Source organism: Macaca mulatta, chromosome 1 (assembly GCF_049350105.2).
Source record: "Macaca mulatta isolate MMU2019108-1 chromosome 1, T2T-MMU8v2.0, whole genome shotgun sequence".
NCBI classification, from domain to species: domain Eukaryota; kingdom Metazoa; phylum Chordata; class Mammalia; order Primates; family Cercopithecidae; genus Macaca; species Macaca mulatta.
In genome coordinates this window covers 216856865-216881459 of record NC_133406.1, presented here as the reverse complement: position 1 = coordinate 216881459, position 24595 = coordinate 216856865, and the positions used below count along the sequence as shown (strand labels likewise).

General features: G+C 53.2%; 1 protein-coding gene across 4 annotated transcripts in view; it reads right to left on the bottom strand.

Annotated features, from left to right (window-relative positions):
• Positions 1 to 24595, bottom strand: part of MYOM3 (myomesin 3) — a 59926-nt gene that overhangs the window by 27644 nt on the left and 7687 nt on the right. For all 4 annotated transcript variants that reach the window (XR_013405951.1, XM_077969917.1, XM_028838163.2 and 1 more), the window contains exons 6-16: positions 18712 to 18807; positions 16933 to 17021; positions 14450 to 14494; positions 13859 to 13996; positions 11985 to 12146; positions 11214 to 11355; positions 9526 to 9725; positions 8801 to 8854; positions 8180 to 8307; positions 5328 to 5511; positions 2881 to 3052 (exon numbers count right to left, since the gene is read on the bottom strand). Coding sequence is in view for 3 of the 4 variants with exons in the window: in XM_077969917.1 (XP_077826043.1) it covers positions 2881 to 3052; positions 5328 to 5511; positions 8180 to 8307; positions 8801 to 8854; positions 9526 to 9725; positions 11214 to 11355; positions 11985 to 12146; positions 13859 to 13996; positions 14450 to 14494; positions 16933 to 17021; positions 18712 to 18807 (1410 nt within the window). In the remaining variant the exon portion in view is untranslated. The remainder of the gene's footprint in view (positions 1 to 2880; positions 3053 to 5327; positions 5512 to 8179; positions 8308 to 8800; positions 8855 to 9525; positions 9726 to 11213; positions 11356 to 11984; positions 12147 to 13858; positions 13997 to 14449; positions 14495 to 16932; positions 17022 to 18711; positions 18808 to 24595) is intronic.

The following is a 24595-nucleotide window of genomic DNA, read 5'->3' as shown; positions in this document are numbered from 1 at the left end:
GCTCTGGCTTAGAGAAAAATGTCCTTTTCATCCTGTCCCTTCTTGATAAGACCCAAATTGTGGCCCTCTCTCTCTTTTTACCTATCAACATTCTCCTAGAGCAAATCTTGTTTTGCAGGGAGCTCCTCTCAGCTAGTGGTCCCTGAGGAGTCCCCAGGACTTCAGTCACATCAAGTGTTGACAGCTGGCAGAGCAGCAAGCTCTCTGCTTGGGGACAAGTGCCTCTAAAGGGGGAACATGGCTTTATGGGACAGAGGGAGCACTGAAGTGGGTGATGGTCAGGCAGCACCTGAACAGGGGAGGCTGGGATGACTCCCCAGACCAGACCCCGTTGACAACAGATGACAATGACAATAATGCTGATAGCAGCATGCCCTTGTCTGGCACTCACTTTATGTCTATCCACCAGGTGCTCCTCATAACACCCTCTGAGGAAGATGCCGTTACTTATCCCTTTTTTGGAGATGAGGACAAAGTCTTGGGTGTTGGAAGGGCCCTTAGGGGTGAAACGATCCCGTTTTTTCATGTTACGAGTAGGGAAGCACTACCACAGAGGCCGAGATGGCCAAGAGTACACAGCCAATTAGGGGCTCAGCCCAGATGGTAGCCAGGTCTCCTGAGCACCAGTGTAGCACCTGCCCACCCACCATTCATTCATTCATTCATTCATTCATTCATTCATTCAGACATTTTTGCGAGCCAGGCTCTGTGGAGCCTGATGATTCCACAGTGACCTGGGCCACCACAGCCCAACTTAGCTCCTTTTCTGCTGTTGCCCTAGGCTCCAACTCCTGGGCAGCAGGGTTTAGCCTCTTTCCAGTCATGACACATGTAACAGATGACATGCACATATGGGACAAGTTCTCTGGACATGCCAGAGCAGCATGCCATCTTCACTTCTGTATGCCACGTCCCTCGGTCATGCCACCCCATTCGTGCCAGCCCTCCAACCCCTGCCCTCCCCTTCAGGGAAGCACAGCTGAATGCAAGTTGGAGGAGAGGTCTTATTCTAGGGATAAGCTTGACTCTGAGCTAATTTGTCAAAAACCTGATTATTCTCCAACTTGGGAATTTTATCTGTTTCTAGTAACAAATTATGAGGGACCCCTCACAGCTAACTGTGAGGCACCAAAGACCAATGGGGCACTGGGGCTGTTCCTTTTTCTCGGTCAGATGACCTTGGCTCATGGCCCAGGGTGTAGGCAGCCCAGTCAGGTGTGCTCAAGGGCTTGGCAAGTTGTCTGATGGAAAGGAAAGGGAGAGGTATTATCACCTAAGCCCTCTCCCCGACAGAGCTCCTATATCAAGAGAAGTTACTAGCCCAGAAGCCCCAGGACTCACTGTGCCTGCTAGGATGAGGGTCTTTCAGGGCCAGGGGATGAGGAGTGAACCTCAGAGTGGAGTGTGAGTTGGAATGTCAAGAGGCCATGAATGTGGCCCCACCCTCCTGGTTTACAGAGGAAGGAACTGATGCTTAGGGAGGGTGATGGTTGAGTGTCAACTTGATTGGCTGAAGGATGCAAAGTAATGTTCCTGGGTGTGTCGGTGAGGGTGTTGCCAAAGAAGATTACCATTTGAGTCAGTGGACTGGGAGAGGCAGACCCACCCTCAATCTGGGTGGGTACCATCTAATCAGCTGCCAGTGTGACTAGGATAAAGCAGTGGAAGAGTATGGAGGAGGAGACTGGATGATCTTTAGCCTTCATCTTTCTTCCATGTTGGATGTTTCCTGCCCTTGAAAATTGGACTCCAATTTCTTCAGCTTTTGGACTCGGACTTACACCAGTGGTTTGCTGGGAGCTCTCAGACCTTCGGCCACAAACTGAAGGCTGCACTATTGGCCTCCCTACTTTTGAGGTTTTAGGACTCCAACACGCTTCCTTGCTCCTCAGCTTGCAGACAGCCAGCCAGTTGTAGGACTTTACCTTGTGATTGTGTGAGTCAATACTCCTTAATAAACTCCCTTTCATATGTACATGTATCCTGTTAGTCTGTCCCTCTAGAGAACCCTGACTAATACAGAAAGGGTGAGGGGTGGTGTGGAGCCTGAACGCAGGCCTCCCTGGCTCCAAAGCTCTCCACTGCTCTGCCCTCCCCACCTCTCTCTGGCTGTAAGCTCCTGGAGGGATGAGACCAAGGCATGGTCATCTCTATCCATGGAGTCCTGCAAATAGCACATTCTCAATGAGGTTTGTTGAAAAAGACCATCTGGGTTCAAGTCCCAGTCCTGCCACTTACTAAGCTACAGGGGCTTTGGCAAGTTATGTAACCTTATGTAACCTCTCCAAGCCTCAGTTTCTTCATCTGTAAAATAATAAAAATAATAGTCCTACACGTATAGGTTTGCAGGTAGAACTAGATGACCTCACATAGGAAAAATGCTAGAACAGTACCTGACGCAGGGTAAATACTGTGAAACGCTGGGCTTCATTATTATTATGGCCTCCCTTCAAGGATGCCTGGTGCAGGAAGGGGGGTGATCTGGTTTGACTCTGTGCCTCCACCCAAATCTCATGTTGAATTGTAATCCCCAGTGTTGGGGGAGGGACCTCGTGGGAGGAGATTGGATTTTTGGGGCAGATTTCCCCTTTGCTGTTCTCAAGACAGGGAGCAAGTTCTCACGAGATCTGGTTGTTTGGAAGTGTTAGCACTTCCCGCTTTGCTCTTTCTCCCTCTCGTGCTCCCGCCATGTAAGACATGCTTCCTTCCTCCTCACCTTCCTCCACAATCATAAGTTTCCTGAGGCCTCCTCAGAAGCAGAGGCCCGTATAGCTCGCAGAACTGTGAGCTGATTAAACCTCTCTATAAAAGAAATCACCCAGTCTCAGGTATGTCTTTATAGCAGTGTGAGAACAGACTGATACAGGTGGGCAGACGTACCTGGTGCCTTGGATGGGTTTGTTGTTAACTGTTTGCCACTCAGATGACCCCACCTCCCGGGAGTAGATGTAATAACCCAGGAGCTCTGGGTCTTTCACGGGATCCCATGTCAGGGTGACAGAGGTCTGCGTGTCTCGGAAAGCTTGAACTTGAGCTGGAGGAGGGAGGGTAGCTAAAAAATAGAAACATGGGCTGAATGAGAAGGTTGAGTTACATGGCTCTGACAGGCTGGGGAAGGGAGGAGCATGGGGAGAGGCCAGAAGGACCTCCCACAGCAATCAAGGTGCATGAATTCCTGACCTGCTGGGGACTTTGGGAACTCTTCCATAGACCCAGAAGTGTATCCTAAAAGTCCTCTCTCCCCTTACCTCCGAGCATCTCTGCTTCCTCACTAAAGCACAAAAGCATACTCACTCATTCATCCTTACATACACACTCTTTCTCACTCAAAAGTCACCAAATCTGATAGCTTTCCTCAGTCCTTATCTTGAATCTCAGTTTTCTTTCCTTGAAACTTCTCTACCGATTTTCGTGGCTCCCTGAAACTAAGCTCCTTGAGGTAGGGGCTGCTGTAACTTGTTTAATGGATAGATGGATAGTTGGTTGAATGAATGGATGGATAGATGGTTGGTTGGTTGGATGGATGGATGGATGGATGGATGGATGGATGGATGGATGAATGGTTGGATGGATGGACAGGTGGATATGTGGATGAATAGATGGATGGATGGATAGATGGATGGATGGATGATGGATGGATGGATAGATTGATGGATGGATGGATGGATAGATGGATGGATGAATGGATGGATGAGTAGACAGGTGGATTCATGGATGAATAAATGGATAGTTGGATGAATAGATGGATAGATGGACTGATGGATGGCAGGTGCATGATCTTCCTAGTTCTCTTTTTATTTCTAAATTCCTTACACATCCTTTGGTGGTTCTCTATTTTCTTTTGGCCCCCAAATATTGGACTCCTCCAAGCTTCTGTTCCTTGACCTGCTCCATTTTTTCTCCTCTCTTCTTATTCTTATTCCTAAGGGTCCTGCCTATCCCAGGTCTTCACCCCTCACCTCTTTGAAGGTTTCACCTCTAGCCCTGCCCTCCCTTCCTTTCTGAATTATACCAGAGCCTTGCCTGGTATAATTTAAGTCTGGTTTATGGTCCAGAGACTGCCCACATCTGATGACAAACTGCTCACTGGCCAGGCCCCAAATCAAAACCAAATGTTCACCAGAATTAAAGAAAAACACCACTTGCTCACCAACTTGTTCATATGTGCTGTGTGTGCGTGTGCGTGTGCATGTGCATGTGTGTACTTTTTCCCTTCTAAGTTATTGAAGCAGAACAAATCTAGAACTTTGAAATCTTCTCCAAATGGGACCTTCAGCAAACCAGGCTTTTCTTGCAAAGGTGGCACTGTAGAAAGGTTCCTTAAAGGGCTGGTTGTGATGGCAGCTACAGGGAACCTTCTAATCTGATGAAAGGGTAAAGAACCTCAGAATCCAGAGGTCTCAGAGGTGGGAGCCCTGGGAAGCTGGGGTCAGGATGGAGTTGCAATTGGGAGACTCAGGAAGGAGCCAGAGGTAGGAGCAGTAATGAGGCCCTTTAAAACAATGGGTTTGGGCCAGGCTCGGTGGCTCACGCCTGTAATCCCAGCACTTTGGGAGGCCGAGACGGGTGGATCACAAGGTCAGGAGATCGAGACCATCCTGGCTAACACGGTGAAACCCCATCTCTATTAAAAATACAAAAATTAGCTGGGTGCGGTGGCAGGCGCCTGTAGTCCCAGCTACTCGGGAGGCTGAGGCAGGAGAATGGCGTGAACCTGGGAGGCGGAGCTTGCAGTGAGTGGAGATCGCGCCACTGCACTCCAGCCTGGGCGACAGAGCGAGACTCCGTCTCAAAAAAAAAAAAAAATCAAAAACAAACCCAAAAAAACACAATGGGTTTGCCAGTTGAGGACAGCAAGGTATGCAGCTTGGAAATGACTCTCCCAGGTCCCCCGTTATGCTGCAGATGAGCAGTGTCCTGCCTGGTAAGCCAGGGCTCAGGTGGGACAGCTCAACTTCCACCAGGCAGGGTGCCAGGGGCTGCTTGGCAGTGAGCTGCAGGGTCTAGGGGCAGGCCAGAGACCTGTAGAATGGAGGGACCACTCGCTTACATAGCTGCTGTGTGGGACCCAGCGGCACTCTGTAACCCATTCATTGCTGATCTGGAAAAAAGCAGAAGGCTGTCTCCCTCCATGAGCCTCCTGCCCAGAGAAATGTAATTTCTGATGTCTTAAAACTCCCCAGGCCTGAGGTCAAATTGCCTTTCAGCTTCATGATGGGTAGAAGGGAGCAGGGACAGGGAAGTGGGCAGGGCTTTGTCCTTGCAGCTTCAGGTCTTGAGCCTGGCCTGGCCTGCCTCCTCCCCGACCCCCTGCATCATGAGGGTACCTGGCTGGCCCGGCAAGGCGATGGGCTCACTGGGCTCTGAGGGATCGCTCAGGCCATACTGGTTCATTGCTCGCACTCTGAAGACATATGACTTCTTTTTCTCCAGGTCCAGAACGGCGAATCTCGGAGATTTCACAGGGCTTTCCGTGCTGATGGCCTCCCAGGTGCCACTACCTATGACTGACTGAAGAAACAGAGGAACTCACATTGGCTAAGCGGTTGCCCAGACCGGCTCTGTACTGGTCGCCTCCAATGATCTCTGTCCCCAGCCCATGTGCTTTCATGGTCCTCTATACTCAGCCCAGGCTGCCCCTGAGCATGGAGCTCTGCCCCATCTGCCTCTCTGCCTCTCCACCTGGATACCTACCGAGAGCTCACGTCCAGCCTGTCCATGATGCAGCTCCAGAGCTTCCCACACCTGCATTGTGTTGGTGGCCCCCATCCTTCCAGTCCCCCAGGTGAAATCCCTGGAGCCACCCTTGGCTCTTCCTCTCTTTGTCTCATGCCCTAAATGTGTTCCATCAACAAACCCAGTTAACTCACTCTTCAAAATTTACCCAGAACCCAGCCATGCTTTATCGCCCTCACGCTCCCCACCATAACCTTGATGCAGGCTGTCAGTACCTCGCGCCTGAATGATCTGAATAGCCTCTTGGCTGGTCTCCCCTCCGTTTCTACCTATAACCCCCTTCCGTCTTGTTCTCTGTTCCCTTCTGCCAAGCCCTGCATCTCCCTCAGAGCAAAAGCTTCCCCATGGCCTGACCCCTCGGTCTGTCTGGCCACCGTTCCCTTTGCTCTTAGTCTCTGTGCCTCTCTGCTGTTCCCTAAGGGCCCAAGTCCCACCTCTGTCCGGGCCTTCGCTCTTGCTGGTCTCTCAGCCTGGAATGTTCTTCCCCCAGAAATCTCTTGGCTGGCTTCCTGTAGGCCTTTATTCAAAACCCACCTTCCTGGGGAGTGGGGAGGCCCTCCCAGCCACTCCATCTAAAAACGTCAGTATCTCCTCTCCCCACACTTCAAGTTCCCCTCCCTGCTCGACGTCTTTCTCCTTAGCGCCTACCACTCACTACTGTGCGTAATATTCTACTGATTTACCCCGTTTATCATCGGCACTCCCTCCCCCGCCTGCTGTGTCCCCAGGACCGAGAACAGCACTGGCACATGGCAGGTGCTCCATCTATGTTTCTGGGGCAAATGAATGAATGAAAGAATGAGTTCTCACAATAACCCTGCAGGAAGGTGTTAATTTCTCTGCCGCTGAGGGAAGTCAGGTTCAGAGAGTTTCGGTAACTTGGCCAAAAGTCCTGCATCTAATAACTGGTGGATATGGCATTTCACTTCGCTCAGGTGTGGGTAGCTGCAAACCTGTTTACTCTCCACAGTGTCAGGGACCCAGAAAGCAGCCAGAAACTCTGAGTCTCTGGGCAGATGGAAGGTGAAGAGCCCAGGGTGATACAGATGAGAGAGGCATCCAGAGACCGTTTCTGCTGAGTCTGGGCAAGAGAGTTAAGACCTAGAAGCATCAGAGGACCCACTGATTCCATCCTCTGTGGTCTTCCCCCTCCCAAGCCCGTCTGGCTGTCAGTGGCCTAGACCAGGCAGGACAAGAAATCACCATAAGAAACCATGAAGACTGCTGAGCTCCTACTGTGTGCCAGGCTCTATTCTAAGTCTTTATGCGCGCTAATTAATTTGATCCTCACATTAACCCTACAAGCTGTGTATGATTATTATCATTTTATGGAAGAAGAAACAGGTGTATAGAGAAACTAAGTAACTTGCCCAAAGTCACACAGCTGGTAAGTAGCAGAGATAGGATTTGAACCCAAGCAGTCTGACGCCAACATCTCCACCATGATACCCTACCACCTCGCAAAACCAGTCCCCAATTATCTATAGCTTTCCTACGTCAGAGAAAAAGGATTACCCATGAGTGTGAAAAGAGAGGCCCGTTTGGATAACCAGAGCCTGAGATTCCTCCCTGAAAATTTTAAATGCATTTATTCCCTAAACCTTCTCTGTCCACCTGGTTTGTGCCAGGCATTGTGCTGGGCACAGAAAGTAGTGAGAAGATAAACTTAGTCTCTGACTTCAGGGAGATAGGCAAGAATACCTCCTTGGGAAGCACTGACAGATCCCGGGGACTGCAGGCTCTGGCTGCGGGCTGTGTTTTATTTCATCTTCACAGGGCAGGTTCTCTATTCTATGCTGGAGGAAACTGAGGCTCAGAGAAGTTAGGACACTCACTCAGGATCACACAGCAGAAGGCAGGATTTGAACAGATTTTAACACCCATGCTGTCTTCTACTCCACCATCCTGCCTCCCCTCCACTGTGAAGTCCACTCTACAAGACCTGCTGCATCCTCGCGGGGGTCTCCCCTGCCCCCACTCAATCCCCAGTGAGAGCCACGTCCTAGTGCTAATCACTCTGTAGGCTCTGCAAGTGCTGCTGGTTCCTGTCCCTGGCTGGAGGGTACCAGCCTCGTTTCCATCCCAACATAGTCCCACCAAGAAGTGCTTGGCCCAGTGTGTGGTCTGATGCCAGCCGACTTGGGGGCAGGGAGGTACCCAGGAAGTGGTGGATCATATTGTCATTGTTGTCTGTGCCTTGTATTTTGTATACTTCCATGAACAGCCTCAGGAACGGCCCACAGTGACTGGCCTCCCAGGGCTAGAGGTAGCCGCAAAGGCTATTCAATCCATCCCCATGCCTCTCTGTGCGGCCATGCCTGGGCCCTTCCAGCCAGGGGCTCCTTTTTTATTCTCTGACGGCCTCCCCAGGGCACACTGCCCCGGGTCCCACAGCACGCTGTTTCTCAGGCTGGCCTGGGGCTGGGGCCTCGGGGTCCCCTACCTTCTCCAGGGAGTATGTCAGTGGCGCTCTGCCCCGGGGCCTCGGCTCCTCCCAGGCCAGAACCACGTAGGCCTCTCGGATCTCGCTGGCGTGGACGTTGGTCGGCGGTGAGGGGATGGTCACAGTATCTGGAATCAGAGTCACCCGGGGCCGAGATGGGTGGGCCTTCAGAGACCCCCTAATCTCAGTGCCTCATTCCATGGAGGAGGGAACTACATCTCCACCCATCCCCAAGAGAGGGGTAGTAATTGGCTCCAGGTCACCCAGCAATGCTGGGCAGAGCTGGGGCCAGAACCCAGGTCTCCCCCTGCCCTGGCCAGGACTTTTCCCAATGTGTTCCCTCCTCCAGGAGGGCCACAGCCAGATGGGCCACAGTGACCCCAGCACTCTGGCTGCTTCCGACTAGGCCCCACCTGTCCTGATCCCCCACACCCTGCACAGGGACAGTTTCTGCCTTCTTGCCAGCTCACCTCCCAGAGTTTCCAGAACGATACAGATTCCAGAACTATACAGAGTTTCCAGAACTATACAGAGTTTCCAGAACTATACAGAGTTTCCAGAACTATACAGAGTTTCCAGAACGATACAGATTCCAGAACTACATAGGAGGGTCCCGCATACCTTCAAAATCGTCTGTGCTGATGGTGATCTTGTTTCCCAGACCAAAGGGGATCTCTAGGATGAGAAGGGAGCATGGGAGGGTGGGGGGTGGGACAGGAGGAGTTAGGCCAGGGCCTACCCCACACCAGGCTCTGTGTCCTGCCCTGTCCCGGTCCTGGCCTTGCAGCCCTCGCTGTGCAACCTCAGACAGGTGCCCTGTGACCTCAGCTTTCTCAGGAGTCCCAGGTGGAGCCCTGCTGCTCTCAGGCCCTGGTAGACGCTCTTTCTCTTGGGACAAGTGGAGACAGAGAGGAGGAAGGAGGCGCCTGGGGCCGGGCACCCTGCCATGGTGGAGCTTCTAGCACACCCAAGTCAGCGTGGCTCCCGAGGGCTGAGAGGGCCGTGTCCCCACACTCGAGCTGAAGGACATCTGACAGGTGCTGGGGTGGGGTGTTCCCTCAGACTGGTCTCTCCCATGGACGGTTTGGTTTCGCCCATTAGACTAGCTGTATCTTTCTTCTCAGGCTAGGGGTTCCTAAGGACCGGATTGTGCCTCCTCCATCAGACTGGAAGTTCTCGAGGGCTGGCCTTTGTCTCCTTCGTCAGACTAGTGTTTACTGAGGCCTGGGCTGTGCTTCCTCCATCAGACTCGGGGTTCCTGAGGGCCAGATTGTCTCCTGTGTGAGGTAGTCCTGAGGGTTCCCTGACTGATGTTCTAGAAAGTCGCTTAGGACCTCTGTACCCACCTGTTTTCCTCCGGGCTGCATCATGGTCGCCCATGACAACCAACTCTGAGGCCTTGGAGGGGAGGCTGCTGCCCGCCTTGCTGATGGCTCTCACCCGGAACCGATAGCTCTGACCTTCAACGAGGCCTTGGATCGGGCACCGACAAGTTCCTCCGGGGGCCTCATGGCAGGGGACCCATTCCCCAGAGTCACCCTGGCACCTGTTGGAGACAGGCCCCCCTTTCAGCCCCTGCCCACACTGCACACCTTCCCAAAGTGAGCCTCTACGAGGACTTTCCTTTTCTTTCCTTCTTTTTTTTTTTAGACGGAGTCTTGTTTTGTTGCCAGGCTGGAGTGCAGTGGCACCATCCCCGCTCACCACAACCTCCGTCTCCCGGGTTCAAGTAATCATCATGCCTCAGCCTCCAGAGTATCTGGGATAACAGACACACGCCACTACCACCTGGCTAATTTTCATATTTTTGTAGAGACAGGGATTCACCATGTTGGTCAGACTGGTCTCGAACTCCTGACATCTCGTGATCCACCTGCCAAGGCCTCCCAAAGTGCTGGGATTACAGGCATGAGCCACCGCGCCCGGCCTGAGGGCTTTTCTTTAACTGGGGGAGCCTGCCGAGCTCATCTCTACCAATTAAAGTTCTTTTCTCCAATAGAAGAGGCTGGTTCCAACTTTGGGTCCCCGGGAGACCTTTTCACCATCCCTGCTGCTGACCAGCAGCAGTGCCTTTCATGGGGGATCATCGTGAGCCCACGGCTGTGCTGTGCCCTCCACACCCAGCCCTTGTTTCATCTCCCTGGAAGTCCTGGGGACATGTGTGGTCACCTTCACTGTACACATGCAGGGTCTGTGGCTCAGAGAGTGACCAGACCTGCCCAAGGTCACACTGTTAGGATCCACCTGAGCTTGTCCCCTCCCTAAGTTGGCGTGCATTCCAGGTTGACCCTCCAAGCCTGGGCTCTCTGGACCCTCTTGGTACCATTGTCCCAGGCAGTGTGACAGTGCACATTACCCTTATTGTTACCAGCTGGTTGGGGTAGTCATAACATGTGGGTCCAAGTCTTGTCTCCACCACTAATGACAAATGTGTCTTTGAGCAGAGTCATCTCCCCACATACCTTGGTTTCCCTATCCATAGGAGGGGGCATTAGATAGTCCCCTTCTCTTTAGAGCGGGGTCATTGTAAGGATGGAAAGAGATGAGGCGCGCCCCTAGCATGGTCATGAGCCCGTCTGTGGCATTAGCTATTTCCTCAAGCTGGGCCTTCAGAGCCGGCCACACAGGAAGGAGGCCGGAGGTTCTGGGCTGTCTACCTGTTTGCCTCCTCCCTTGGGATCAGTGCTATTCCATCTCTCTCTGTCATTCAGGAAGGAAAATAGCCCACGAATCCACTGTGCTCAGGGTTCAAGCACTCCCTGTTTTGCCCCTCCAGGTCAGCTCTAGAGGGTCCACAGGGCAGTAGCCGACTCCAGTGTAGAATTCCAGGTATCAGCATGACAGAGACTTGGAGGCACAGATGCCCCTCCATTGCCCCTAAATGACACAGCACAGCCTGCCTCCTGTCCTGTTCTGAGGAGCGGGGCTGTGGGGTTTCTCTGAGGCCAGGCATGGGGCCTCCTCTTTGCTGTGGCTCCCACAGCCAGACAGAATTCTAACCCTAGGGCCTCTGCCACTCAAGAGGCCGACTCACCGCTCGATGGAGTAGGCAGTGATGGCGTTGCCCCGGGTGTCACTGGGTGGGGCCCAGGTCAGGATGAGGCAGTCTCTGTTCACATCCAGGCATCGGACGTTCAGCGGCGAGCCTGGGGCCCCGGGGTTCTCGGCCTCAGCATCTGAAACACGGGGGTGAGAGGGAGGCCCTTCTAGTCAGTGGCCATTTGGTGACAGGCCCTTCCCACTCCCGTCCGGCATCCTCTTCTCATCCATCCTCCAGGGGCTGTTTTGATCTTGAGGACTGGGGCCTGAATATTAGTCCCTCCACCCCCATAGCAGTATCTGAGGGAAGGGTGACAGTACCACTTCTTGGGGGCCCATTTTACACCAAGTACCTGAACAAGTGGAATAATGAATTCCAGCCCCAGAGCAGCCTTCCCCTCTTTGGATGGGGAAACTGAGTCTCACGGAGGTGAGTGAGTGACCTGCCCAAGGTCACCCAGCTGGTGAAGTGACAAAGCCAGGATGTGAACCCAGGCCCTAAGCAGTGGCCAGAATCACTCCAGCCCCACACTCAGCTCCCCGCCTCCTTGGCTCCAGCCGGGCTAACTCTCAGGCCACATTCCTTTGGAGAGTCACAGGATGTCATGTGGAGTCTTGGAGACCCCAACCCAAAGCCCTGATTTTATGGCAGAGAAATTGAGGCCCCAAGACAGTAGGGCCCTTGCTTAAGGTTCCACAGCAAACGAGGGGCAGAGCCCTGGTCTCTGGGCTTCTGCTGCCACCTCGCACACACCCATGCCCTCACCTCTCACAAGCACGTAGGTGCTCTGTTCCCGGGGTCCGAAGGGTGAGGGCACCTGGACCGTGTAGAGCCCCTCATCCTCCTTGTAGGTGCAGGACACCTTCAGGGATGCCTGGCAGTCTGCGTAGAGGATCTTCCGACGTCTTGAGGACCTCAGTAGCCTCCCTGTGGAAGGGAAGTGGGGGGCCATTGAGTTTGTGGGGGTTCCTGGTCTCACCTGGGAACCGTGGAAACTCAGGGGGCCTGGAGACCCTGGCTAGGCAGACAGAGAGGCTGGTGAGGCTCAGCTCAGGCCTTGGGTGCAGCTGGTGGCCTCCAGGGCTTCGCCAAGGTAGCAGAGAACTCTTCTTTGCAGAGGGCTTGGGGAGGAGGGAAGGGCCAGTGTGGGGCTGAGGCTCAATGAGGGAGTGAGGGTTTAGGGACATAGCCAGTGACAAGGTGAGGAGTTGTAAGTTCTCTGAGGAAGTAGGAGCAAGAGAGATGGGTCCCTGTATGGGGTCAGGGGACTCAAAGAAGGAGGGCCTGTTTGTGGGGGGTGGGAGCTCAGTAAAGGGCCTGGGTCTCATTGAGAGAGCTGGGGCCTCGGTGAGGCGGGTGGAGGACTTGTTGAGGGGTTAGGGGTCAGGGAGGGGAGTGAGCGTTCATGGGATGGGAGCTTAGGAGGTGGATGGGGACTCAGAAGCGGAGTCCAGGGCTCAGGGGCGGGCCCTGCCCTGAGGCCACACTGTGGGGCCAGCTCTTCTCTTTACCCCATGGGAAGACTCTGCCCTCCAGTCAGCACCTCCATTCCGGAAGATCTACAAGTTTGGGAAAACATCTCAGCCTTGTTATTGCAGCTGTCAGGGATCCTGATGGCTTCCCTACTCCCTACTGCCCCAGCAGGTACAGCCTCCCTGGGCTCAGAGCTGGGGGTGCCAGAGGGGCACTCTACTCTGGGTCCTTAGGCTATAGGCCTGGTCATGGATGGGGTAGGAGGTCCACATCTTCCTGCCTTGGCCCTGACCAGGCTTCTCCAGGCCTTGCCTGAGACGTCCCCAGAGGCCTCCCAGCCCACGGGTCAGCAACTGTTTATCTGCACCACAACCCTGACTCTGAAAAGCCCGATGCAACTGTCGCAGCCTGCCCCGAGTGCTTGTGGTGCCCTCCTGCCTCCTGACCTTGGGGCTCTGTTCCCATTGCTTTAAGAGCCCTCACTCACTTTTTTTTTTTTTTTTTTGAGACAGAGTTTCGCTCTTGTCCCCCAGGCTGGAATGCAGTGATGCCATCTTGGCTCACTGCAACCTCTGCCTCCCAGGTTCAAGCGATTCTCCTGCCTCAGCCTCCCGAGTAGCTAGGATTACAGGCACCCACCACTGCACCTGGCTAATTTTTTGTATTTTTAGTAGAGACGGCGTTTCACCATGTTAGCCAGGCCTGAACTCTTGACTTCAGGTGATCCACCCGCCTCAGCCTCCCAGAGTACTAGGATTACAGGTGTGAGCCACCACGCCTGGCCTCCCTCACTCACTCTTAGGGAGGTAACGATGCATGCAAATGGCTGAGCAGGTGCTTGGTCAGTGCTGGTGGCTACAATTGTGCTGATGGCTTCCTCCCTCCTCCCTCCTCCCAGGTGGACACAGCCCCTGGACTCATGCACATCTGCCCCTACCCTCTGCCCCAGTCCCAGTCCAGGGCCTGGCACCCCACAGATGCTTGGTGGCCATTTGTGGGGTGGCATGGTCTGACCACACCTGGCTGTACTCCTGCTCTCCTCTGCCTCTTCAGCTCAGTTGGTACTGGTTGGAGAGAGTCTCTCCGCTAGGGGTCCTCTCTGGCTCTGAGTTGAGCTTTGGAGGTGCTAGCTCTGGAGGCTGGGGGCCAGGACTGGGGGTCCTCACCGTCTCGGAACCACTGGATGCTCTCAGCATCTAACACATCTTCCGAAAACAAGCATGACAAGGAGAAGGGTTCCTTCTCACGAGCAAAGACTGGCTTCAGCACCGAGGTGAATTCCACGCTGGGGCCAAACATCGATCCTGGGGTGGGAATGAAATTTGGGGCAGAAGTTTTTGAGGCAGCCAGCCTGGCCTGGGACTTAGGAGTGAGGACTTTTCTGGGGCATCCCCTCTCTTCTGGGTCTTGACTGGGAGAAGGGGACCTGGCCTTGGGGTAGGATGGGAAGAGACTTATCTAGGTAGGGGCCAGAGAAGCCAAAGAGCAAACATCTGAAGGCCAAGTCTACTGGTTTTTCTGGCTTTGCCTTTCAAACCCAGTTTTAGTCAGAGGACAGTTCAGCAGCCGGGGACAGCTCTGGGGTACCTTGCGGCCCTTAGAAGTCAGGTGCAAGTGTTACCAGCTCATAGACAAACCCCGGTGGACATCCTTTTATGGGCAGCGGATGGCTATATTCTAAACAGGTACCATAGTGGCTTTGGGGAGCAAAGACTGAACAAAGAATCCCAGGTCCCATGCTCCCCCAGCCGACTTACTTTTGAAGATCTCTGAATCGAAGCCGGCATCCTTCCCCAGGTAAGCTGAAAACCAAAGGCAAATGGAGTTGGAGAAGGTTCAGACCCCACATTCCTATGCTATTTTGGGGACATAGGCTTTCGATATGAGTTCGAGTCCTGGTCTGTTGGTGGCTCCCCCCTGTGGCTTTGGGAAAGTTCTTTCACCTCTCTGTGCCTCAGTTTCTTCAGCAGTAAAATGGGACAGTAATTCCTACCTGGGGCAAGGAATGAGCGGGTTCACATGAACCAAGCCCCCAGCCATAGCCTGACACATGGCAGGTTCTCAACACATACTGGTTTCCTTTGTCTCCCCAAACTTGCCCCCAGGATCACGCATTGTCTTCACAGCAGTCAAGCCCAGTCAGAGACGCAGAGACGCGGGCATTTCTGGTGGGATCAGGGAGAGTGGTGGGGCAGGGGCAGCACTGAGAGAGTCCAGGGGCTGAAGGGTGAAATCCAAGGTAATGTTGCCACAGACCACCAGAGAATAGTAACAGCAGCTCTCACTCACACAGTGCTTGCCCCATGCTGTGAGGATTAAACAAGCCAATTAAACACATTGACTCATTTAATCTTCACAACAGCCCTGTCAGTGGGTACTATTATTATCCCGTCAAACAGATGAGAAAACTGAGGCACAGCTGTTCAGACAACACCCCAGCAGCCTGAAGCTATGACATGACACTGGTCCCTGGAAAGGCCCTTCCTGAGCAAGGTCCAGAGAAGGGCAGGAGGCTGCCCGAGATCACACAGGTCAGTGGAAGAGTTAGGATTGGAACTCAGGGCTGCTGCCCCCCAGGCCACTAAAATCACCCAAGTTGCTATGGAGATGAGAGCAGAGAAGAGGGTCGTAGTGGCGGTGAGTAGAGTAGGAGGAGCAGGGGGTTGGCTGGAGTCTGGGGCCAAGAGCAAGCCTGGTGGACCCTGGAGCTGCCAGCCTTGATGGAGAGAGGGACAGGGATCTGGAAGGAGTGGTGGGAAGGATGGGTGGGCAGAGGGAGGCAGAGCCCCAGTCCCTGACCTTGGGCTTGACTCTGGGCACGGCCTGTGGGGACAGCTCAAATTTCTGCACAAGAGCTTGGCCTGGCAGCAGGATCTGCCTCTGAAGAGCTATTTAGGGAACAGGACAGTGGGTGGAGAGGGCTGTGCAGGACAGTTTAACAAGGTCTGATGAGAGGCAGGGAGGGTGGGCTGGGATCCACCTGTCTACCGCCCAAGACAGCTGCCTTAGGAGCGTGTGTATGAGTGCGCGTGTATGAGTGCATGTGTGTGAGTGTGTGTGAGTGTGCATGTGTGTGCATCTGTGGGCTTCTCTCTCCCGGGGGTCCTGGAACTCAGGGCACGGCATTCTTCTGGGCCCAAATGTGTGACCCCCGTGGGCAGTGCCCTGCCCTGGTCATGGGAGTGGGTACCACATGCCAAGGCTTATCACCTCATTTAATCAACACGGGCATCTGAGAGAGGTGGTAGGATTGTAGGATTCTTCCTTTCACAGATGAAGAAATAGAGGCTCAGAGAAGTGAGGTGGCTTCCCAGGTTTACACGGCCAGCTGGCGGCAGAGCCATGATGTGAACTTGGGTCTGGCTGACTCCTGAGTGTCTCCCTGCTTTATGCTGTGATTTCAGATGCCCAGGGGGTGACCTCCAGGAGGGGCCCAAGCCCAACTGGAAAATGTGCACCAGAACCCACATGGGGCAGTGAGGGTCAGGTGGGGAGTTGCTGGGGTTTGGCCTTTGCCCCGAGGACCCCTCAGTAGGGTTGGCAGGGCCAGACCACCCTCCCAGAGGCCCTGAGATGGATCCCGACCTAAGCGCAATCCGGTGGGCCAAGCATGCTCTTTGGCATGGCGGGCAGGTGGGTTCGCCTTGAACAGCTGTGTAGGTTGTGCTCTGCGCAAAGACATCCCCTGAGAGAGCAACGTGGGGGCTAAAATTCAGTCTGTTTTCCATTTGCCAAGCCATGTGCCCTGGAGTGGGAGCTGCACCTGCCTGCAGAAAAGGGGCCTCTTTTGCTAATTCATCCACTCAGTTCACACAAAGGTGCCCACTATGCCAGTGATGACTCTGCAGAGAGAGCTGAGTTCAAGTCCCAGCCCTGTCACTATCTGGCTCAGGATGAAGTCAGGTACCATCAAGGGTGTCTGGCACACAGTGAAGACTCAGGAGAGGTCAGTTCCCTTCCCCTCTCCCAGTTGCTCTTGACACCAACCCACAGGGACAGGTGATCCTGCCTCACTCGCCTTCCACCATCAGCCCATGCCAGGCTGATGGAGGAGACTATCACCCGCTACGAAGGCCTCCAGGGAAGCGGGAGTCTCCAGGGCTGCCCTGGTCACCCAATGCCAGGCTGAACAGCCTTGTGCCAACGGCCTTTCCTCAGGTCTCACGCAGACCCATGTCCTTGTCTGCTCAGCTAGGGTTTGCTGTGGCCCGGACTGCCTGTTGGGGATGGGAGGACTTACTGCGGACGAGGACTTTGGCGAAGGAGGAGGCCTGGCCGTAGGCATTCTTCACTCGCACAGTGTAAGTGGCTGAGTCCTCAATGGTGCATCTGAAAAGGAGAGAAGGAGAAGTTCCTCCCAAGACTGCTGGGCTCCAGGGGAAACACAAGTCCCCATATGTGGGTGGGAAAGGCTGGAACTAAGGAAAGCCTCATGGTGCCAGGAAGAGACTTTGGTCACAATCTCTGAAAAGCTGTGTTTTTAGGTTGGCCACTGCACCTTTCCATGCTTCGGTGTCCTCTGAAAAACTGGGGACATGACACCACCTAAACCATCTCAGGATAAAGTGCTTTGAAAATATGATATGCCACATTGCAGTTATTGCTGACTCTGGAGGATCAGAGAGGTTAAGTGACTTTCCCAGAGTCACAGAGCAAATGGAATTCAACTCAGCTTCAAACAAGAATCCTGGAGCGGGAGGCTCCTTCCTTCTCAGAGAGCAGCAGACAAACTTGGTCAAGGCAGACTGCAATCTGGGTAGAACTAGGCCAGACACCCAGGTGTTCCCAGTCTCAGATATGGGTCTCACCACCAACCAGGCCAACCCTGTCATGTTCCCAGTGGAAGCCTGGGCCAGCTCCATCCTAGGGGCACCCTGGTGACAGAGGGGAGGTGGTAGGATGTGGCACCTCTGGCCCCATTAGCAAGCAGAGGCCCCTTGATGCCTCCTTTTTGCGCCGGTCACTCAGCGCAGGAATCCCTCTTGCTTCTGCCTGTCCCTGGAGGTCTCCTGGGCCTGCACACCTTCCCCGACTCTGCAGTCCATGGGGTGCCTCCCTTTTATGGTCAGATAATTATGTCTCCCCACTTCTGGAGGGTAAGATGACTGTTCTGCTTATCTTTGTGTCTCTGAGGTCTGGGTCGGTTGAACTGGAGGGTTTGGTGTTTGGGAAACAGCCCAGATAGAGAGAAATGGCTCACACCAGGCCCTGCCGCATAGCAGCTGTACAAGACCCTTAATTTTCTGGGCCTCTTTTGTCGCCTGTGACATGGGGTGCTCCCTCAAGCATGGTGGCAGGGATTATGGATCGTTTGTGAAAAGCACCTAGCACAGGGCTTGGCACCTGGGAGGAACTCAGCGTGTGGCAGCTGATATGAATGATGAGTGACACATATCATCTCATTTAATAAGCCACCACGCCTTATATTCCTATGTGGCCTCCCCGCATGCGCCCTGCCTCTTCTCTCAAAACCATGCTTAGGACTCACCATCTGCTGAAAGGCCGAACTCTCTCCCATGTAATTGCTTCCCCTCACATGTGTACGTCTGTGTATACAAGCACATGTGTGAGCACTGTGTATGTGCATGTGTGCACGTGTGTGTGCACTGTGTATGTGCATGTGTGCATATGTGTGTGCACAGGTGCATATGTGCGTGTATTATGGTATTTTCTTTCCCCCACAAGGAGCCTTCCCAGCATGCCTAGTTCAGCGTCCAGTCCACGCGGCCAGCCTCTGAGTCCAAATTTCTCACCGTGTATCTCAAGGCATCGAAATCACATAGTGGGTGTGTGTTAAATATCAATTCCTGGGCTCCGTTCCAGACCTGCTTAGTCTGAATCTCTGGGGGTAAGGGGAGGGTCTGTCCTGTCCCAGGAATCAGTATTTTCACCAGCACCCCAGAGACTTCTGAAGAAGGTGAACCTGGGCCGCGGCTCTGAGGAAGGGTTTGGGATCCTGCTCTGGACTCGGCAGTGGCAGGGCCCGGGGTCATGGGTCTCTCCAGGTCCCCAGTCTCACCTCCTAATCTCCAGGGACAGCAGCCCGTAGTTGTTGGTGATTCGGTATTTTCCGGCAGGAAAGAGGCGGGGATCAATCCTTGTGTCATTTTTGTACCTGTGGAGACACAGCAGTCTGTGGCAGGCAGTGTGTTCCAAGTGGGAGGGGTCTGGAGTCTCTCGGACGGGGATTCCAGCTGCAGGTTTTTGTTTCGTTTTGTTTTGTTTTTTGAGATGGAGTCTTGCTCTGTCGCCCAGGCTGGAGGGCAGTGGTGCGATCTTAGCTCACTGCAACCTCCGCCTCCCAGATTCAAGCAATTCTCCCTGCCTCAGCCTCCCGAGTAGCTGGGATTACAGGTGCCCCCACCACACCCAGTTAATTTTAGTATTTTTAGTAGAGACGGGTTTCCCCATGTTGGCCAGGCTGGTCTCGAACTCCTGACCTCAGGTGATCCACCCGCCTCAGCCTCCCAAAGTGCTGGGATTATAGGCGTGAACCACCATGCCTGGCCTTCAGTTGCAGTTTTGTGTCGCTTACTTGCTGGTGCGATCGGAGCAGCACTTACGCCACTCTGAGCCTCAGTTGTCCTGACCTGTGAAATGGGGGTATGAACGCACTGGCCCTCACAGGGCTGCTGTGATAATTAAATGGGATGAGCATATAAAGGCTTTCCCCTGTGCCCACATACCACAGGTCCTTAAGGGTTTGTTTCCCTTCTGGGGGCAGAGAAGAAGGAGCCTGTAATTAGGGGCAGCTGCCCCTCCCCCTACCCAGCCATCCCCAGGGGTACCCTAGGACCAGGCCCCAGCTTTTCCCTTCCCTCTGAAGGGGCTTGCCAGGGAAGGAACCCCAGACCCCTGCCTCTCTTCCCAACCCCTGAGGATGGCTGTTCTTTTTGGTTCTCATTACAATAGCTGGAGGAGCTTTCAAAAATCTCCATGCCCAGTTTTTGAACATAAGGCTGTGGGAATTTGCATCAGAAACTGCTAATTGTTGTCCAATATCCATTCTCAGGGGGAAATAGAATTTACTCATGGGTCACCCAATATATGACATATCTCCTTGCCTCTCTTTCTGCTAGGTGTGGTCGTATGACTTAGTATTGTCAACAGCAAGCGGGGACAAGAGTCATGTGGCTGCCCCGATGACACCCTTTGCCCCCTTTCACGTCATCGTTCCCTTTGTCCTTGGCAGGAACAGGGAGGTGCTGGTGGCTGTCTCACACCCTGAAGCTCAGGGTTGACCCTCCAGGAGTGATCTGGAGCTCAGTCCCTGGGGAATCTGCATCCAGGCATTTAGATGGAAGAAAACAAGCTTCTAGCTTATGTAAGCCATTAAAAACAAAACAAAACTCCAGGTCCAGGCTGCATCCCAAATCAATGAAATCAGAATTTCTGGGGGTGAGACCCTCAGATCCGTATTTTGAAAATCCTCTGGTGAGGCCAGATGCGGTAGCTCATGCCTGTAATCCCAACACTTTGGGAGGCCAAGGCTGGATGATTGCTTGAGGCCAGGAGTTCAAGACCACCCTGGGCAATATAGCAAGACCTCATCTTTACAAAATATTCTTTAAAATAATTAGCTGGTTGTGGTGGGGTGTGCCTGTTGCCCTAGCTACTCAGGAGGCTGAGGCAGGAGGACTGCTTGAGGCCAGGAGTTAGAGGTTGCAGTGAACCACGATTGCACCACTGCACTCCAGCCTGGGTGATAGAGCAAGACCCTGTCCCCCCCAAAAAAAAATTGTTTTTCTTAATGTCCTCTGCTGATTCCCAAGGGTAGTAAAGCGGATCACCCTGCCCGGGATGTTGCCCTTATTTTCTGTGAACTTGGGTCTTGTTCCCCCTGCTGTGTGGACAGGACATTGGGGTGGCCTAGGGTCCTGGAGGCCTAAGCAGTAGGAGCTGAGGAGTGAGGATGAGTGACACTTAGGAGACCTGGGTTTTGACACAGCTTGCTGTGTGACCTTGGGCAACTCCGTACCCCTCTCTGGGCCTCTGTGTCCCTGAGGCCATGGAAGGGAGTCTCACAGGATGAATTCTTCTCTCTGCCCTGGGTGGGTGGTTGAGGTTGAAGAGGAGGCCTCCCAGAGAGAGGGCACCCCGGCCTCAGTCCACTTCCTTCCCTGGACCTGGCCTCATTCATGCCCTGTTTGTCTCCAGGGCAACCAAACACAGCCACACCCATGCCCCACCACGCAGCCCCCAGTCTGGCCCCCTCCTGAAAGGACCCCGGCTAAACCTCCCGCAGAGAGGGTGATGTCTAATCTGGGTGCTCAATCTCCCCAGCTCTCCAGGCCTGGGGGCCAGGGTTAGGCCCCCTACCACGCACCTGTCAGGAAGATTCCAGACACCTCAGCCTGGCCAGCTTTTCTTTTCCTGGAAAAAGCAGCTGCTGCAGCTCTGGCATGGCCGAGACAGCCGGAGACCTCAACGCTCACCCCTCCCTCTCTCTGGGCCTCAGTCTCTGCCTGTGCCATCAGGCCCTTGAAGGTACAAGCAGAGGACCACCTGAAGTGGCAGCCAGTGACAAAACAAGCTTGACTGGGACAGGGGAAGTGAGGGGCCTGCCCAGGGTCTGGCTCTGCAAGGACCTCAAAAGGAGTGAGATTTCTGTTATTTATCTACATCTTTTTTTTGGCCTCACATATTTTGGTGTTCGATTTTACTTTTTAAGACTGCTTTAGGCCGGGCGCGGTGGCTCAAGCCTGTAATCCCAGCACTTTGGGAGGCCGAGACGGGTGGATCACGAGGTCAGGAGATCGAGACCATCCTGGCTAACACAGTGAAACCCCGTCTCTACTAAAAAATACAAAAAAACTAGCCGGGCGAGGTGGCGGGCGCCTGTAGTCCCAGCTACTCGGGAGGCTGAGGCAGGAGAATGGCCTGAACCCGGGAGGCGGAGCTTGCAGTGAGCTGAGATCCGGCCACTGCACTCCAGCAAGGGGGACAGAGTGAGACTCCGTCTCAAAAAAAAAAAAAAAAAAAAAAAAAAAAAAAAAGACTGCTTTAGGGAGGCTGAGGTGGGGAAGTCAGGAGTTCCTGACTAGCCTGGCCAAAATGGTGAAATCCCATCTCTACTAAAAATACACACAAAAAATTTAGCTGGGCATGGCGGCAGGTGCCTGTCATCCCAGCTACTTGGGAGGCTGAGGCAGGAGAATCGCTTGAACCCGGGAGGTGGAGGCTGCAGTGAGCTGAGATGGTGCCACTGCACTCCAGGCTGAGCAACAGAATGAGACTCCATCTTAAAAAAAAAAAAAAAAAAAAAGCTTTAAAAAAAGAAAATAAGACCAGGCATAGTGGCTCATGCCTGTATTCCCAGAGCTTTGGGAGACTGAGATGGGAGGAATACTTGAGACCAGGAGTTCGAGACCAGCCTGGGCAACATAGTGAGACTCTGTCTCTACAAAAAATTAAAAAGTTAGCCAGGTGTGGTGGCACATGCCTGTGGTCCCAGCTACTTGGGAGGCTGGGGTGGGAGCATCGCTTGAGCCCAGGAAGTTGAGGTGCAGTGAGCTGTGATTGAACCACTGCACTCCAGCCTGGCAACAGAGTGAGACCTTATCTCTAAATAATAATAATAATGATAATCATTGAATGAATAGACTTGTCTAATACGCCAGGTGAGCTGGAATATTCCTCCAGCCCTGAGGCTGGACAGAACCTCTGGAGGTCAGTCCTGGGGCAACATGTGGCCCTGCCTGATGTGACTGATGATGGAAAACCAGATCCATCAAGCCAGGAGTACCAGGGGCCACCTGAGTTGCCTGGGCTGGAGGTGGACCTGAGCTTGGCTTCTGCCAGTTGTCAGGAATGCTCAGCTCCCTGTTGTGGCAACCTCGTTGGCAGGGGTAGAAACAAATCCCAAGAGGTTTCCAAATGCCTTCGATGTGGGCCTCAGTGCCAGGGCTGAGCAGAGCTTGGCTGTGGGGCCAGGACAGCTGAGATGCTAACCTCCACTTGGCCCGACCAACGCTGGGAGCAGTCCTCCTAGTGGAACCAGTAACTTGCCTGCAGGGACCACCCGGTCCCCACAGCATCCCAGAGCCCAGCAGGGTACTTGGCATACTTTTTGGAATAAATTCCAGCTGGCAATGACCAGCCCTGAGGCCAGCTCCCTCAAGATGCCTTTCTTGATGGCTCCTGGCCTGAGTGATTTCTATTTCTCTGACTTCTGAAGCATTATATGTGCTTTAAGGAAAGTAACACTTGTAATGGAACAGGAATTAAAAGAAAACTTAAAGAATGTGTAAGCACAAACTCAGCTGTATGTAAGAAAACCCAATTCCCCCTGAGGAAGAGAAAGAGCTGGAATCCTTTAAAAATTAACTGCGTGTTCTTCTGTGGCTAGTGAGCCTTATCTCCTCCTTTCCCAGGCATTGTGAAGACCCTGTTTCTCTAGCTGTGCAGCTGCAAGGCCACTAGACAGATACACTCAAGTCGTAAAACACGTTTTTCCTTGAAAAGTAAGAAATGATGTAATGCATGTCTTAATTGAATACCTGTCTTTGTTTCTCGCTTCTGTAATATGCTTCCCCCTGCACAGATCTCCCCTGCCCCCAACCCACAAAATGTTTAAAAGGTCACCGGACTCTTTGTTCGGGGCTCAGTCCTTTGGATGTTAATCCGACTGGGTTGGATTAACTAAATAATTAAATAATGCCTCCTCAACCCCCTGGTCTCTCTGATTCCTTAATTATCCCATAGCAGTAATAATCACTCTCCTACTCTCTAGGCCAGTTGAAAGAGTTATGGGCTTAGAGGCAGGAGACCTGAATTTGAATCCTAGCTCACATTGGCTGTGTGACCTTAGATAAGTCACACTACCTCTCTGAGCCTTGATATCCTTACCTGTGAAATGGGTGTAATAGTTCCTATCTCATGAATGGCACTGATGCTCAAATGAGAGTGAAGTTCTGGGTCATTGTAATGTGGATTCACGTATAAGAGGCTGCTGTTTTCCTTTGTGTTTTCCATTATTTGTGCCTCTATTCTCTCTCCTGCTAGACCATCGGCTGTTCCCTGTCAAGATCTGGCTGATATACAGCCTCTTCTGAGAAGCCTTCCTGGATTCTATGGGCTGAGGTAGCCCCTTCTTCCTTTTCACCCAGACTCTTTGATCTCAAATATCACCCACGAATATACTTCTTTGCATGTTGATGTTTCTTTTCTGGGCTAAGAGTTAGTTCCTTGAAGGTGAGATTGTGTCTGGTTATTTCCTTTCTTTTCTTTTTTGAGACAGAGTCTCGTTCTGTCGCCAGGCTGGAGTGCAGTGGTGCAATCTCAGCTCACTGCATCCTCTGCCTCCCGGGTTCAAGTGATTCTCCTGTCTCAGCCTCCCAAGTAGTTGGGATTACAGGCACCCGCCACCACGCTCAACTAATTTTTGTATTTTTAGTAGAGACAGGGTTTCACCATGTTGGCAAGGATGGTCTCGAATTCCTGACTTCAGGTGATCCACCTGCCTCGGACTCCCAAAGTGCCGGGAGTACAGGTGTGAGCCACCGTGCCTGGCTGCTTTTTTATTTTTTTCTGTGAGACAGGATCTTACTCTGTCATCCAGGATGGAGTGCAGTGGTGCAATCATGGTACACGGCAGCCTTGACCTCAGCTTCCCAAGTAGCTGGGACTACAAGTGCAGGCCACACGCCCAGCTAATTTTTAAATTTTTTGTAGAGATGGGGTCTCCCAGCTGCCCAGGATGTTCTCAAACTCCTAGGTTCAAGTGATCCTCCCTCCTTGGCTTCCCAAAGTGCTGGAAGTGGGCCTGGGCTTGTTTGGTTATTTCTGTGCCCCAGTGCCTCAGTCAGGTCCTGGGACAGATGACACTCTCAGTAAATATTTGTTGAAACCACTTCCTCATCCCCCAGGGTACTGGGCAATGGGCCTTAGATACAGGGGGCACT